We start from the raw sequence: 18,020 nt of genomic DNA on the forward strand, positions 1-18,020 counted from the left end.
AAGATACTAGGCAGGTTCTGACCACTCATATCACAGGACCCCCACTTCAAAGGGATAGTCACCCCCTACGTATCCCTAACAGCACGTAGAGGTATAAATCTAAAAGAGACACTAGTGCCCAGCCATCTATCCTCCAAGAAATCTGGACATAACTGGCTTTCTCTACAGGGTACCTACAAGTGTGGCAAATGTGTAGCATGCAACTACATTTGCAAAGACTCCAAACACCTTATGGACTCAAGCGATCAGGTGGTCTGCAATATTAAACAATTCTTTAATTGCAGCACCAAAGGCATAGTTTACCTCCTGATCTGTGAATGTGGCCTAAAATATGTGGGCAAAACGATCCGCCCATTTAAAAGGCGAATTATGGAGCACATACACTCTGTGAAAAACCTGAGGGATACACCTGTGGTAAGACACATCAGGAACCAACATTCCGGAGACCCCAAGGGCGTTAGGTTCGCTGGGATTGAGCGAGTGACTTTAGGTCATAGAGGCGGTGACTTGGACAACACTCTACTTAAAAGAGAGTGTTATTGGATCTACAGGTTTAAAACCCTGGCCCCCAACGGTCTAAATGAGGGATTTACATTCACTCCCTTTATTGAGAAATAATCACACCAAGATTCTAATAATATGATTATATTACATATGTACATAATTTCCTTAGGGACTGTATATACTTTTGTTACACCTCACCCTATTTATCTTAGTTCATTTTTCCGTTCAATTGTTTGATCTCAACATTTAATTCATTTTATTTATTTTAATTTAATTTATTTTATTTTAATTTAATTCAATTTATTTTATTTTATTTATTTTATTTTCATTATATTTATTTTCACTTTTTATTCAATTTTGTCTTATTACACTTTATTCTCCTAGTTTCATTCAATTTTTGCCACTGTCATTTATCATTTTTTCATGTTTAATTTGCAACAACGGGGACCCTACTTATATGCCAATACCCCACTTTGAACTGGTACCCCCCTAGTGTTATCGGACTAACCCTCCTGTGCCTCAGCCGGGATTGGATCCCACGATTGGCACTCCATGCATCTGAAGCAGTCCCCTCATAATAGAGGACTTGTTTGACAGGAGGTTTATCTCAGGTCCCCAATACCCGTATTTTTCTCGGGTTCGCACTCTTATACTGACTAAGGCACTGTTACCTGGTAGTAGCCCTTTGTTTTGTGTATATATAAGTGGATTCTCCACATTTATGGCTAATACACACATGTTAAGGGCACTGAAGGGGTTAACAGGGTCCGGCGAATCTCATTAGCATAACCCAATCAAACCACAACACGTCATCAAGGGGCGTTACTGGCCCGTTCCTGATCAGTCTGGGCGCAAAATTGTGAAACACGCCCACTTCTGGGACGTAGTTTTGTGGGGATATTTAAGGAGCTCCCATTGCTCATTTCTCGTTTAGCCTCAGAAGAAGGCGCTAGCATTGGCGCCGAAACACGTGTCAGGCAGGCAGTTAGGGAGGATATGTGACGAGTCTATTCGTATGGATGATTAATTAGTAAGCTTAGCAATACTGATCAAGTCTTCATTAGAGATACAGAGGTTTTTCTCTCTACTAAGAGGGGTGGCGACAAGGGGACTGAGGGGGTGCATTGAGCGAGTGGTGATTACTATTCCTAAGATCCAGCAGGTCGGCTGGTCTATATCTGGTCTATTATAGCACTGCATGCCAGCCATTGAGTGCTCTCTGCACACCGAGCCTTGTTCCCGCAGCCATTTCCTATTATTGTATCATCTCTAGACAAGAGGGGTGACGATGGGGGGACGGTTGAGGGGTATAGAGTAATTTTTCTAAGACACAACTGCACGGCTGTTAGTTAATGCCTACTAGCGCTGTTTGTAAATTTGTGGCTGCTCTCTCCTCACTTAATTCGTTCCCTTAACCCCAGAGGTATTGCTCTTATAACTGTATCATTTTTTAGATACACTGGTATCATCCAGAATAGGACTAACTGTATGATACACTAACCTCTCATGTTACTTTTTTGTTGCCAAGTTCCCCTTTTTCATGGACAAACTATAGTTTGCCACGGTCTTTACCCCATCAGATTCCGTGTTGGATACTGTTAGTGGGTACTATACGGAGGGTTAACAGCACGATTTAACAGAGAGTTACCAGTGTACTCGTGAGATATTTAGTAGGTTTGGGGGGCGTTTTATTCGCTTAGTAACCCTTAGGTTATCACCTTAGGCTACTTCATCCCCATCCAGTACGCTCTCACATCTATTGATATCCTCCCGAACTATTTTCTTTTTGTTTTGTTTCTGTTAATTGGTGTATTGTGTTCACTTTTTTTGTGTATTCATCATTATTTTGTTTTGTATCTGGGTCCCTACCATTAGCATTTTTTATGCAGCAACTATTAAAAGTTATGTTTTATTCCTTGTATATATGTATGGATATTCACTAGGGGGCGCCCTACTTTCTCTGACCCACCAGGTCTGCTTTTCTATTTAGACAATTTTGTAAGGGTTAACCCCTAATTTGGTCGCCCCAGGACACACTACAAGTTGCTTCCCAGTTTGGGTATCCAACTTACTTTTTCTTTAATGGCGACACATTGCCAAGCTGCCTACTGAAAATTAGTGGCTCCCAGTTTTGAATGTGCCCTCCCTATATATTGTTTATAGAGTCACCACTAAGGGAGAGCAACATGTGGTAGGAAATTTAGGATGGAGATTAAAATAAATTTTTAGAGCAAAGTCTCTTCACATTAATGTTTTTTGTTCCTTTCCCAAAACAACATATTGAAGGTTATATCCATACCTAGTAGTACAGTCTCCAACACAAAGCGACATTTATTTGGTTGGATATGGTATGTATAAAGATATTTATACACAAGAACAAAATCACAACTTTTCTGACCCAACAAGAGGACAGTCTTAAATTAGAGGACCAACGATTAAAAAACAACATCAGGAAGTATTACTTTACTTAAAAGGTAGTGGGTGCATGCAATAGCCTTCCAGCTGAAGTGGTAGAGGTTAACACAGTGAAGGAGTTTAAGCATGCGTGGGATAGGCATAAGGCTATCCTAACTATAAGATAAGGCCAGGGACTAATGAAAGTATTTACAAAATTGGGAAGACTAGATGGGCCGAATGGTTCTTACCTGCTGTCACATTCTATGTTTCTATGAACATAAGTTTAAATACAGGAGGATAAACTGTAGTTCAATACATTGAAAAACTTTTTAAGTTGCGCATTATTTGACACTTAGTTGTATCGTTGCAAATAACATAAAAAACTATTAGATCCCCTTTTAATTCCTATAATAATTAGATCACTTTTCTATTTTGCTGGTACACAAAGAGGTATTTCTAGCGGTAATCTTTATATATGCAGGCACATATGGTAACTGTATTGTAATTAAACACTTCAATCATCAAAACACCATTATACATAACCCGATTGTACCTGGACATACACCAGGCATGCAGAGAAGGGTACAACGTTCGTATATAATGATTGTATACACAATGGCACATTAAATGTGTATTTGATTAGTAGGGATAGATTCTATGCCATGGAGCCGATTACAGGTTATAACCCACGCAATATACACAGCGCTGGAGGAAGTGTTTCTGTAGGCTGGAGTCAATTTCTTTGCAGTGAGATTGCTGTAAACAGCTGTTAACAGTCCTTTGAAGGTTAGCTCTGCTTTTACATTAATATTGAAGAGTGGATTTGTAATCCATTCCTTGCTAACCTAGACAGAAGCATGATGCGCACCATGCCAAAAGATGACCTCACTGGCATGAGAAGGGAAATGATGCGACAAACTCATTTCAGATGGGGTTTCTACCTAAACTGGTATTTGAAAAGGAGATTGGACATTTTAGGCCAAAATAGCCAAATGTGGAAAAAAAAAAAATCTACACCCCAGCAATTGTTTTAGCTGTACCAACTGGTCTAAAATATGAATTTATTTTTGCAGTTACTGAATTTGTGAATAGTCCACAGAGAACTCTATAGATGGTTGATTGGACAGGGAATTTCACAGTATCAAAATACAAAAACAATTACATACAAAATTGCCTATATGTGTCTGTGCCTGTGTGTGCTCAAGTTTGCCAGTCTGTGTCTACATGTGTGTATGTGCATCTCTATGTGTGTCTAGAAGTAACTGTGAGTGTGCCAAGAGGCTTTTTAAGTAAAGGAATTGAGGAATGGCAGGATTACGGCTGGGGAGGGGGCAGTGGTTGGCCGGGCTTTTTTATGAGTCACCAAATTATTGTTAGGCTCAAGCTTCAGGTAGTTTTTAAAACTAGCAATGCCCCTGCCTAGCTCTATAGCGTGACATAATCTCACCATGGTCCAAGTGTGTTCAGGCTTCTACTGGCAAACAACTTAAGTGTGCATGCCCCATGACAACCTGTTCGATGGAAGATAAGTCAATGCGGTTATAATCCAGCAAGATCCAAGGAGAATTATACATGGCACCTTTATGCAAGTTATAGGTACTTCTCAGTTCATATGTGATAGACTTGGATAACACTTTTGTAACTCTGCATTAAGAATCTGGAGAAAGGCATGCCAACATTCCATTTTGTTCATCTTCTCTTCCATTGTAGAATGCAATACTTTGTTTATCCTTACTAAGTAAACACTAGTATTTACGGTCAGTGATTAAAAACATGAGTGTTTATTGCAGATACATATCTTTTCCCATGCTACAGGGGGACGGGGGGGGGGGGGGGGGGGAAGGGCAATACTGCAATCACTTATTTTAACCAATGATTTGTGGGCTGGATCCACACTCTCTGGATTGGTGTTATGCCTTGGGCAAGAATTCCAATGCCAACAAGCGTAATACAACATATCAACAGCAAATATAAGGGTGACTGAAAGAGTGGTGCATGTTTGTTTATACCACTTCGTGTATTACACCACTGGTCTACTTCTCTCATGCGGTTTAGTGCATCAAGGGGGACTTGCAGATACTTTTTAAACTGTATATCTGGCTTCAATGTGCGAAAATGGGTAAAGCACTGAACATAAAACTTAGTGAGTGATATATCCGTAGCGGATAAGAAAAAAAATAAAAAAAATAAAACAATGTAAAAATGCTTATTTTAGCTTCCATTAATCATATGCAGTGGTTTAGCAAGTTTTACTACCCCATCCCCTCCTTTCTTTCCTCCCTGCCTTGCCACAAACTTTATTAGATTACATAAATTGTTTCAATAGGGTCCAGCAATGGAATCTTCAAAATTCACAGTCTGGTCCATGAAAAAAATAAAATAAAAAGTTGGACAGCAACAACGTAGATCAAAGGCAGGTGTTGCACTAAAATATGGGGGGGGGAAGAGTCAAAATATTCTCAATAGCAAACGTTGCCAAACACCCATCCCTCTAATGACCTAGCTCTCTGCCCTGTTTCTTGGCTGTACCTGCCGCTAGCAGGTACTTTATCTTCTAATCTTACGGGTATTTTATGGATAGACTTGCATGTTTTCTTCAATGAATTATATATATGTGTCAAATATAATCTTGTAAAAACAGAAACTACAGAGATCGTGTTAGTGTGGAATTGTAAAAATGTTATTGGATGCAAGTTACATGCTTTTGATTTGGTCACAAATGAAAACAAAATCTCAGATGGAATTTTAATCTTGTGTGAGAATAATTAAGGAAGACGGGATTACAAAGGAATCGCAGATTTAAATTTCACTTTTTTAATTTAATAAAACAGAAGTAATTGAGAGAACATGCCATGCTGACCATGAACCAGTTTTCAGATTTAGAACGTTAAAGCTCAAATGGGTAGTTTGAAAATAGAATAGTACAACAGTGTAAATACTGCTTTTTTAAAAAAAAAAAAATTTTTTAAAACATTAAAAGCTAATGTTTTCCTCATTACTTCCAATGAATTTAACTAATCATATTTACCAAGGAGAGAGTTGTGTTTAATAGTTTAAAATAGAAGCATACAATAAAACAAATATACAGTTTAAATACAAAACTTAAGACTAAGACCCCCTTTAATCTGCTATGTGAGTTTTAAGGGACACTACGGTCACCAGAACAACTACAGCTTAATGTCTGTCTACAGAAAAACTACAGCTGTACTCTTTCCTTGTTGGGACGGCCACTAGAGGTGCTTCCTGGGTCACTGGGAGAACAGATGTTCAGAGGAGATGCTGATTGGCGCAGGGCAGCCATTGACGCAGAGACCTCCCACTTTCTCCTCCTACAGCAAAATACATTTTCACTTATAGTAAATGGATGGTTCCTGCCTCTAACTGGGCAAAGCAGACACCACGACCAGAGGAATGCTTTAGCCACTTGACCGGCAATGAGCTGCACAAACTGCCTGTTAACGGGCAGATCGTGTTTCGAAATCTCATAGAGCATGGATGGTGCCATGATCCATGAAATTATTCCTTAATAATCCCTAATGAACAAAATGTAACACACAACTATCTTAGGCATCCATGTCACAGAGTTCCCTTTACAGAAAGGTTCTCCCTTTTACCCCTACACTACATATAAAAAAAACACTAGTCACCTAGACCACCTTATCTCAAAAAGTGGTCTGGGTGCAGTGGTCTGGACATTTTAACGCCCAATGCAGGGTTAAATACACCTTATGTGGTTGTGTTCCTTACAGTCAGTAGAGGTGAGGAACAGGGCATTTGGCTGCACATGCGTACCTCCAATCCACTCTGCAATGGATTGGAGAACATTGCAAAGACATCAGCGCACATGAGAACGTCATCGAAGGCAGAGCGGGTGGCTGCCATGGCAGAGTAAAAACAATGCAAGTTGCATTTATTATACTTTTTTGTTTGTTTGTTTGTTTTTTTCTTAATGCAAAATGGGGTGGACAATAATTATTTGATGTTCTGTATACTACATTACACACTTTAGTGAATAATGCGTTTTGACAAGCACCAGGTGTTCATTTCAGGACTATAGGGACCCTTTTACCACTGCATTACTGTAGCACCTTGTCCTTCAGCTGCGTGGCTTCAGAGGGTTTCTGTAAAACATTTTGATCAATGCTATCACAGTGCATGGTTAGAATATGTAGAGTTGTATTCGAAATTATTCAACACCCATTGAAAATCAGGTTGTTGTTTTTTGTTTTTTTTAAATATCTACAGACTTTCAGCTGTTTGCAATGAAAAAAAAAAATCAAACAAAATAAAAATGGATAAACACAACGAATGCTTCAAGTGGTTTGCTCACATTCAACTGGAAATGCAACTTATAATGACTTCTTCAGTCTTAAAATTATTCAACCCTTTTATGGCAAGCATCTTTAGTACTTAGTAGAGCACCGTTTTGCTGTTATGACCTGCTGCAAATGAGATGCATAGCCAGACACCAGCCTCTGGCAGTGTTCCTGAGGAATCTTAGCCCATTGCTCATGAGCCATTGCCTCCAGTTCAGTAATATTATTGGGTATACGTGCTGCTACCGCCTTCCTCAAATCCCACCAAAATTTTCTATGGGGTTCAAGTCAAGTGACTGTGATGGCAGAGTGTTCTTTTCAGCGTATACTTCATTCTTCCTCCTCCAAACATACTGTTGATCCATTTGGCTGAAAATTTAAAGTGGTGTTTCATCGCTCCACAGAACCGAATCCCAAAACATCTGGGTCTTATTTATATGGTTTTGGAACCAACTTTTTTGTGCTTTTGATTCAGTAGTGGTGTACAGCGTGGACTTCTGGCATGGAAACCTTCTTAGTTTAGTACATGGCTTACTGTGCTCACTGAAATTTAAGTGTCTGTTGCCACCAAGTCTCTCTACAGGTCTTTTGCAGTTGCTCAATGGTTTTTCACAACTTGTTTTCTCAGAAATCTGGTTGCACCCATTCATAGCTTCCTTTTTCTGTTCGTTCGGGTAGTGTAACCACTGTTCCTTCAACTTTGAACCTGCAAACAAGGCTTCTAACTGCGTCTCTAGTAACATTCAGTGCCTTCACTATCTTTTTGTATTCTGTTCCTTACTTGTGAAGGGCGATGATCTATTCTCTTAACTTTGTGGACCATTCTTTTGGCTTAGCCAAATTTCTAACATGCAGACAAACATGCCACTCAACAAACCCCTAGTCAGTTCAGGTATTCCACGTGTTCCAGCTCAAGCACACCTGGTGCAAGTGATGAAGCCATTAATTAGTTTCATCAGGTGTGCTTGAGACAACACCTGTTTTGCATATTTGTGCTGTTGTAAGGGATTCTATTCAGGGGTTGACCGATTTTGAGACTGGAGAAGTCATTATAAGTTGCAATATCAGTTACATTTTGATAAACCACTTAAGGCATTCATTGTGTTGAGCAATTTCAATTGCTTTTGTTTAATTTGTTCATTGCAAACAGCTGAAAGTCTGTACATTTTGACAATAAAGCCGATTTTCAATGGGGGTTGAATAATTTTGATTACAACTGTATATCACACACAGACAGACTATGGGGGTGAAATATGTGGAATACAAGGTGTTCCCCAATGTACTTAATACCGCAATGTATTTACAACAATTCCTTTTCCCATTGCATGTCCCACATTACAACTATTCATTTGGAAAGGTGTTTTAAAAACCCACATCATCACTCAGTATATTTATCACGGATAATCATAGACCACTCTCTATTACAACAAAATTTCCTTTTTTCCAATGCCAATTTTGCGTTACCCAATGCCCTTTTCTTTAACATACACATACACTGAAACCAAACACGCAATGGCTGCCTTTTCTGCTGTAGAATGCTCTCGCTATCTCTGTAAGCTCTTGCTAATGGATTTAAGTTTAAAGAAAAATAAAAAGGTTTAAATGGTCAAGATTAATGATATGATCCCCAATGGAATGCAGAGACATAGGTTACTTCATCAATTATTGTTATCTGCCATCAGGTTTGGCAAACTGCACATTAACTTTGCTTTTAGACCAATACAAATAACATTTCTTAAGCTGGGATAAAAAAAAATTAAAAAAAAAATTAAAAAAAAAAAAATAGAGCTTTGGAACCTTTGCAGAAAATATTGGATTTTAAGAGAATGTAAAAAAGGAAAGTTGAGAAGAGGTAAAACTATAAACAGACCACAAAAGTTACTGAAGGAAAATTTCAGGTGCATTAAATGTCACTAAGAAGCCATAAATATTAAATATATATGAATGCATTATTTTTTTTCCAAGTTATTTCTTTGTAAGTGAAGTTTAATATCTTAAAGCATTTATTAGGTCATAAGAAACACAAGTTATAGCTCTAGGCAACACATTCCCATAAATGTTCCCAAACAATAATAATTGTTGCATTATATACTGCCTTATTAAATTCTACATCCAAAGCAGGCATCCAAAGTCAAACATTGTGCAATCTTAGGAGTGTGTTAACTAAAAACTGGTTGGAAGCAAATTAAACACTGAAAGTAATATTCAGGCAACAAACAGCTGATTTGGTAAACTTGTTGGCTAAAGTCAAAGCTGGGATAATTTGTATATTTTTTTATAAGTTCTAATTCAATGTTTACTGAACAATGTGATAATTTAGAGATCACATCCGTAAATAAAAGATCTGTAAAGGAATTGTATATTTTTATGATTCTAAGAGTGTCATAAATAAATATCAACTCAACTTGTCGAAGAATGATTAAATAAATTGTGTCCCACATGGTTTAGAATTTCGGCAGGAGATATTTTTTCATTGCCGCACAGTGATGACAAAACTTTCTGAGCCTGAGTGTGCAAACGGAGATCATTACGTTGGTTTTGACTTGCAAAGTGCCAACATTGGAATTAAACATGTAAAATAAACTGAGGGTTTATATGCAGGCCATACAGTTTCTAGATGTGAAGGCATGAATAATATTTTTTTTTTTAATCTAAATATACACATTTTGTGTACTGTAACATTTAGTTCAATGTGCAAGCTGCATGATCACCTATGGTTAGAATATACCAGGAATAACATTTGTAGGATCTCGTAGAATTTAATTTTCTTACTATTTAAAATATTTTCAGAGTTTTTAAAAAAAATAATAATATAAACACACTGTGGCGAAACCAACCTCGCCACTGGGCATTGGAGAAGCCTGTTTGCCCGCCTCCTGCCTGCTGACTATGGCCCCTGGAAGATTTGACCCTTCAAAGTATTTGGGCATATTGTATTTTATTATGCTGCTGCTGGCCCTTTAAGAACCATCTGGGGACATACTGTGACTTGTGGGAACAATGCCCTTTAAGACTATGGCCCTTGGAAGATATTGCCTGTTAAAGACTATTTTAGCAGATTGGACTTGCTGCCCCTTTAAATTGTATTGGAGCAGTTCTGCAGCTTTAAATTGGCACTTCGGATGCAGCCGAAGTGCCGAAGTAGTCGAAGTGGCCGCCATTCGACAAACGAACACGTGGCGGCGGCCATCTTTGTTCATTCGAACGAAGTCAGCGGTATGTGTAGCCAAATCCATGGAACTGAAATCGGCTACACATTTCAATGAACACCGCTGACCCTTACCTTCTCCTACACTCCGTTTTCAGCTGCAGAGACTAAGTCCCGTTCGGCAGTTTGAACTCACTGCTATACTAAGCTAAATGCACGAATGGCCCCGTTCGTGAATTCGTCATTTTTCTGTGTAAAATAGAACGACCGCACAGCCGAAATCTATGAAACTGTTTTGGGCAGGAAAATGTGCTTGCGGTCGGTCATAAAGGACTCCCAGCTAACTTTTTATCTACTGGATGGATTTGTCAGATTTTTTAGTATATTTCAAGTACGCTGATTAATAATATGTAATTCATGAAGATTGGATGTATATTTTTAAAGTAATAGTACATATATAAAAACTGTATTTTTCCTGCTTGTGATAATTATGTTAACCCATTGAGTACCATAATTAGATCACAGGCAGAGGGGAGGATTTTGTGTGTAATTGCTGGGAGTGTTTTCTGTAATGTACGTGTGTTATTGGTTGCTCTGTAAAACCCTGTGGGCAGTACTAAGCTTGTGGATTGGGAATAAAAGAGGCTGTATGTGCCAGTACAGTTAGTTCTGCTTGACCTCAAAACAAAGTGTCGTCTCGTTATTGGGGGAATTGGATTGTATGCTGATTGCCAGGAGTGTAAGCCGATTGTATGCTTGTCCTGTTCAGCTGTTTACAGCATTTATATGCTTGAGAGCATTTATATGCTTCTCAGGTTCGGTGGTTGTGGTGTCTGCTGCAGTGCTTGGAGTCCTCAGGAAGCGATAGGAGCAACCTTTCAACGGAGGTACCCAGTCTGGGTGCCAGGTGATCCGTTACACACACATGATGGACTTTTTCAGCATCATATGAACAATTCATAAACATTTACTCATCAGTGTCACAGTGGCAGTTTGTATGTTATTATACTGAGATTGCCTCTTACCTCCAGGACAGTGTCTCATTGTCATCTTACATCTTCTGGATTCTGCAATGGTCGGGCAAGGGATTGTATCTTTTGCTGGCTTTTTAACAATCTGCCTTGTTCGGGTCTCGAGACCCCATTTAAATCCACAAGTTTTGTTATTTCTACTGCATATACCCCATTCACTCCATGGCCCCACCTCACAGCCATCTGTGGATAAAAGATACATTTGCTCAAATTACATTTACTGATAAACATAATTACACGAGTAAAGCATACCATTTCATACATACTATGTGCCAAGCAGAAATGCTAGCAAATGTATAACTTTTAAGTAAAAGCTGTATACAAATGTGATCCCTCCCTCAGCTGTCACTCAGTTATTAACACTGACCTCTCTGCAGATGACATATAAATCTATGTCAAGAACTGAGTGACAGTGAAGAGCAGGAGCCCCTTTTTACAAAGGGCTCTCCTGCATTATCAAGGCAACTACTTCAAACTAGCATGTCTTGCTGTGATATTTCTCTACGGAGTGTGTCTCATGTTGCTGGAGGAATACAAAAGGAATGAGATATGTGTCCCTATTTTGACACTGGTGTGCTGATCATGAAGCTGGTTAATCAGGCAAAGATGGAAGTAAGGATACATTAAGGTATTTTTAAATGTATTACATAGTTACATAGGCTATAGAAACAAATGGATAGGTCAAAAATCTAAATAATATAAATAAATAAAATGACAATAATAAAATATATGGGCAGCTTCACACAATGCACGAGCGACTAATATAGATAGAAAAATAGAAATATGGTGTGAGCGCTCCTAACAACAATAAGATGTCTACAAGATAATGATAAAAGAAATGATTTAATGATAAAATACAGATGATAGCTAATCGATAAAGTTAATTACAAATAGCAACATAATAATACAACATCAGCTATCTCTTAAAAACATACTTCTAAATGGATAAAAATGCATAAATCAATATTTATTAATTTTGATCTATTTTGTTGTTAGGAGTGCTCACACCGTATTTCTATAGTTACATAGGCTGAAAAGACGTGTCCATCAAGTTCAGCCTTTGTCATATTTGTTTTTGCTGTTGATCCAAAGAATGCAAAAACCCAGTCTGAAGCACTTCCAATTTTGCAACAAACTAGGAAAATAATCCTTCTGGACTCTGGAGTGGCAGTCAAATATCTTTTTGGGTCAGTAAGCTATTACCCTACTAAATAAACATTACATCCCTGTATATTATGTTTTTGCAAGTATCCAATTGCTGTTTAAACATCTCTAAAGACTCTGATAAATCTACCTCTTCATGAAGAGAATTCCACATCCTTATTGTTCTTACTGTAAAAAACTTTTTCCTTCACCTTAGACTAAATCTCCTTTCTTCCAGTTTAAATGTATGATCTCATGTCCTATGTATAGTCATGTTTAGAACTATATTTCTAGACAATGGTTTTCGTTGGACCCAAATATATTTGTATAATCCTATCAGAACCCTTCTGAGGTGCTGTTTTTTCCAAACTAAAGAGATTCAAATTTGCTAACCTTTCTTTATAAATAAAATTAGTGGCCAGCCTCTGCAATTTTTCTAGCGCCATAATATCCTTCTTTAGAGCAGGTGACCAAATCTGCACAGCATATTCTAGATGTGGTCTTACCAGTGATTTATGAAGAGGCAAAATTAGATTTTCAGTCCAAGAATGAATGCCCCTATTTATACATGACAATACTTTACTGGCCTTAGCAACTGTCGATTGACATTGCACATTGTTGCCTAGTTTGTGGTCTATAACAATTCCAAAGTCCTTCTTGTGTGTTGTTATCCCTCATTGACAACCATTTAGGGTGACTCCCCCAATCTGTGCTGCAAATCAATAACCTGCGCACATTGTACTACTTTACAGAGTGTTGTGTAATCTGCAAACACTGAAACATGGCTTTCAATGCCTATTTTAAGATCATATATATAAATATGTTAAATAAAAGCGGTCACAGAACAGAACCCTGAGGGCCACTGCTTACCACTTTTGTAGGGCTTGAAGATTTGCCATTTATGACAACCGTCTGTATTCTATTTTTAAGTCAATGTTCTACCCAAGTACAATAATGTTTATCTAGATCAATTTCTTTAAGCTTGAACACTAACCTATGGTGAGGAACCATATTAAACACCTTGGCAAAAACCACAAGTAGATCACATTTGTTACAGTAGTGGAATACCAACGGACCTCTTAACCAAATGGTATTAGCCCAGCCATTAAATATATAATTTTTCTTTTTTATTTAGAATAAATTATATAGATTAGTTGTACAGGGACCATTATAGGTCAAGGAAAATTTTCTCATTGTTTATATTTCTTATTGATTTGAACCTATCATGACAAAATAAATTGTAGAGCGACATTCATAAACCACTCAACATTGTCTATTATTCAGTCTCCAGAACCTGCAGATGACATTTTCCCCATAATACAAACTTCACTGGTGTATATATATATATACACACACACACACAACAGTGAAGTTTGTAAGGATATATATATATATATATATATATATATATATATATATATATATATATATATATATGTTAACATGCCAGAAGTTTATCTGCACACTCAGAGCGATGTAGTGAGCATAATGTTATTTACAGAATGTATAGTACTCTAGTCTATAATTGTAACCAATGTAATAGTGTAGTAGAGCAGAGAGATTTCCCCTTTTTACTATCAGATTAATAAATAATAGTAATGAGACCATCAAGGCTGTATCAGTACAACTAGGAACACAGTAATGAGCCTCTGTTACGCAGTTAAAGTTGGGATTATAATGTATATTATTTATAGAATACCAGTAACATATGTAGCACTCAAACGAGACAAAACAAGGACAGTGAAATTAAATTTTAATGAGCACAACAAGAATATTGCTACTAAGTAAAGACATGCCTGTATCTGAAAGCTCTAAACCAAGTAGGGCTTAGGACAACCCACGGTAATTAACAGTAATGTGCTTTCAAGGACTAGGAGTACAAAAATATTGTAATATTAAATCTAATAAAGAAGTTTTATATGAATTGGAATTATTATGTGATTGAAATTTTTCACTTTTGGGGTGCATATAGCAGCCTCCAAGTTGCTAGGAAGCTGGCAATCTAGTAAATGCAGAGAAGACAATTGAACACTTAAGAACCTTGCAGTGGTGTGTAATGGACATCCTAGAGCAGGGGTGTGCAACCTTTGGTACTCTACGTGGTGTGGACTACATCTCACATGATGCTTTGCCAGCATTAGGACTGAAAGAGCATTGTGGGAGATGCTGTCCACAACTTCTGGGGTGCTGAAGGTTGCCTATCCCTGACCTAGAATATAGTAAGGTTATTCACTAAAATAAGAATTCAAAATGAAGATCAAATTTAAGGCCAAAGTAGCCAAACTGGAAGCTCAGTTGATTTAGATAAATGTTTCCGGTTCAGCTATTTTACATTGAGTTTGAAATTCATTTTGGATTCCTACTTTAATGAATAACTTTGTAATTTGAAGTATTTACACACTTTGATTAGCATTTAATTGAAGAGATAACTCTGAATTTCAGTAAATTTGCATCATGTTTCAGCGACCTAAACTAGTGGGTAGAAGTCATAAAATAAGTACAGTCTACTTTAGATCATTCATAGTTACATTACTGTGGGATCTGCAAAACTCAGAGGGGCACCATGATAGTTCCTTTAAAAATAGTTAGTAATGGTTTGTTCACAGCAACCCAGCATGCATCTGGCCAGGCTATACCTGTTAGATATACAGAAGAGTGAGTGTTTTAAACTATATATTGTCTACCTCTTGGATGTGAATGATCCTTTGCCAGGATCTAAGATCTGGATATGGAGAGAGTCTAATGTATATGAATGTAACCAGTAAAGAATTCCTCAGCTTCATGGCCGCATGTCCTCTTGGGAATGTTTTGTTAAGTTATTAGAGAGATGGAAAGCTAGATCTCTGGACAAATAGATCACTGGACTAATTACATTGTTTCAACAATCAGCGCAGTTGTTGAAGGATCCGTAAATTGGTGCCAAATAAAATGTAAATGGAATTCTTAAGCCCATTTAGGGATTTGCATAGGGAATCTGCAAATGAGGATCAGTGATGCAAGTGTGGAGATAAGAACTAAAGAGAAATGAAGCTCTCCTGGAAATGAATTTCCTTATTAGTTTACAGTTCGCCCTGATGTTTGTTATCAGGAATTCCTTCTTTCTTCTCATTATGAGCCAACTCTAGTACAGCCAGATCTTGTTAATCCTATTATGGGAGGTATATAGTGTTATCCCACAGGTCGGGGGTTCGAGTTTTGATTTAAATACTTTAATCTCACCTAGTATATTTGACTTACCCACACACTCCATGGTATCATCCAAGGGTGCAAAGCCTTCAGGGCATTCTTCGAAACATCGGCCTTTGTGGGAATAAAAACCAGCTTTGCACTTGGTGCAGAAGTCCCTACTAAAACAAGAGTCACAGTTCTCTATTCTACATCCTAAGAAAAGAAGGAAAAATAAATACATTATATGGCATACAATTATTATTATTCTATAGCCAATTATTTACCTTAAATATGTTATGTTCACGGTGAGGGAAGAGAAGAAATTACCATATGCATTGTAAATACATATCCCAAATTCCATTTGAATGCCAATGGTAACAGTTACATTTCTTTATAACAACTATTTGAAGAAATAAAACAAATTGGAAAAAAGCCATCTGGCACTTTAACCCATAATAAATATAATTTTTTGTTTTGCATAAAAAAATAAATAAATACTCATGTATATATAGTTAGCAACAATATATAACAAAAGAAAAAAAATCACAATGATAAAGATATGCTGTGCAAAGACCTAAACATTTAATTTATTCATCAGGTGAAACTGCCTTTACTGCATATATTATATACTGTATATAAAAATTATACTAAATCACAAGTTTAGCTACAATAGACATCATGGTAACTCTTGGAAACTCCCCTTATTGCAAGTTATGCAAAAGAGAAACAGAATTTTATTTACACAGAATGTTTGAAAACAGAGATGTAATGCAGTATGCCTACACCAGGAGTGCCCTGAAGGTAGATCCCCAGATGTTTTAAAACTACAGCTCCCATGATGCTTTGTCTTTTTAAAGGCATGCAAAGCATCACGGGAGTTTTAGTTCTACAACATTTGGGGATCTCCCTCTTGGGCACCCCTGGCCTACACCATAAAATAAAATAAAAAATTATTGATCTACATGGTGTACCAAGTGGCAACATTAATTATTTCCATATTGTATAGGGAAGTAATGGCTGACTTTAAATAACAATTCCTGTAATCCATAGAGAGTTTTTGACTAAATTCATTATTTTTGCTTATTAACTCCAAATGGCAAATAATAGGCAACAATAGTCAAGCTTAGACTACGATTGAGTGTTACCATTTTAGTTAAATTTGCCTCCCTTTTTCCATTTGAATTTACAAATCAAATAAATGCTGAGTTTGGTAAATATCCCTGTTTGTTAACAACCACAGCTTTCTGGGCAGCCAAGATTCGCCATCACTAAAACAAAGATTTGATTCCCGCCCTCCCCCCACTGGAATAGACCTTAAATACATTGCATTGATTACATCTTCCTGTACATTGTAAAACAGAGGAGGATTCATTACATCAAAATATGGTCATAGACATCCTACTAGACATTCCTTACCGATAGCATGGGCAGCTATGAAAATAAATGACACTAAGTGAATAAGCAAGTTACGTTATACAAGATTATTAGGTCAAAAGTGATACTTTTAACGATAACCGTAAAATCGAGCCATTATATTTTCAAAATTTAAGCATATACATCTAAAAGTAAAATATAATGTTTCACGCTCTTTAGTCTTTATGAAAACGCATAGAATGTTCACAGGTCAGAACAGAGAGCAAGAAATGACAGAATACATTTATACCTAAAATAATAATAGAAACACTTTATAAATCAGGTACATTATGAGGAATAGGAGGTTCATTTCTGGAACATTATATCCAGCATCAATGCAAACTATCATCAGACATGTGGACTTACAAGACGGAGCATTTGGAACTCATTTGTTATTGAACAACACTAGCTAGCTCTCTTGGCCATTTGTATAAATCACTCCTGTCTCGTTGCGTCTGAGAAATGTAGGACTTCTGAAAAAAACATTTGCAAATTCCCAAAGGCTTCCACTAGGTTTGTAATTTATTTATAAGAAAAGAAAGAAAAGAACAAAAACGATTAAAACTAATTTAGCCATAATTAATCTGACTATAATTTTGGGATCAAATAAATCATTAGGGTTTTCTAATTCCAGTTCAAATTCGGAAGTCAGGGACATGGACCAGAAGATAAAATATTGCCAGAGTAATATAATTTACAGTCTAGTATCTCCACTTTTCACTAGGGTTGGTGTTACACCATTGTACCTTCAATCTCCAAAGGGCATGGGAGTTGCAGAATAAGCAACAACTGTTTATCCCGTGAAGTAATGATATTTATTTGTAAGTTCATACACCATAATAAATGACTCTTTGGAATGGTGCCCCATTCAAGATTGAAAGATATTGAAGATGGTTGGGC

General features: G+C 37.1%; 1 protein-coding gene across 1 annotated transcript in view; it reads right to left on the reverse strand.

Annotated features, from left to right (window-relative positions):
* RSPO2 (R-spondin 2) overlaps nucleotides 1-18,020 on the reverse strand; it is a 114,877-nt gene that overhangs the window by 29,217 nt on the left and 67,640 nt on the right. The window contains exons 4-5 of the mRNA XM_063450288.1: nucleotides 15,777-15,920; nucleotides 11,391-11,579 (exon numbers count right to left, since the gene is read on the reverse strand). Of these exons, the coding sequence (XP_063306358.1) occupies nucleotides 11,391-11,579; nucleotides 15,777-15,920 (333 nt within the window). The remainder of the gene's footprint in view (nucleotides 1-11,390; nucleotides 11,580-15,776; nucleotides 15,921-18,020) is intronic.

This window comes from Pelobates fuscus, chromosome 4 (assembly GCF_036172605.1).
Source record: "Pelobates fuscus isolate aPelFus1 chromosome 4, aPelFus1.pri, whole genome shotgun sequence".
Taxonomy (NCBI): domain Eukaryota; kingdom Metazoa; phylum Chordata; class Amphibia; order Anura; family Pelobatidae; genus Pelobates; species Pelobates fuscus.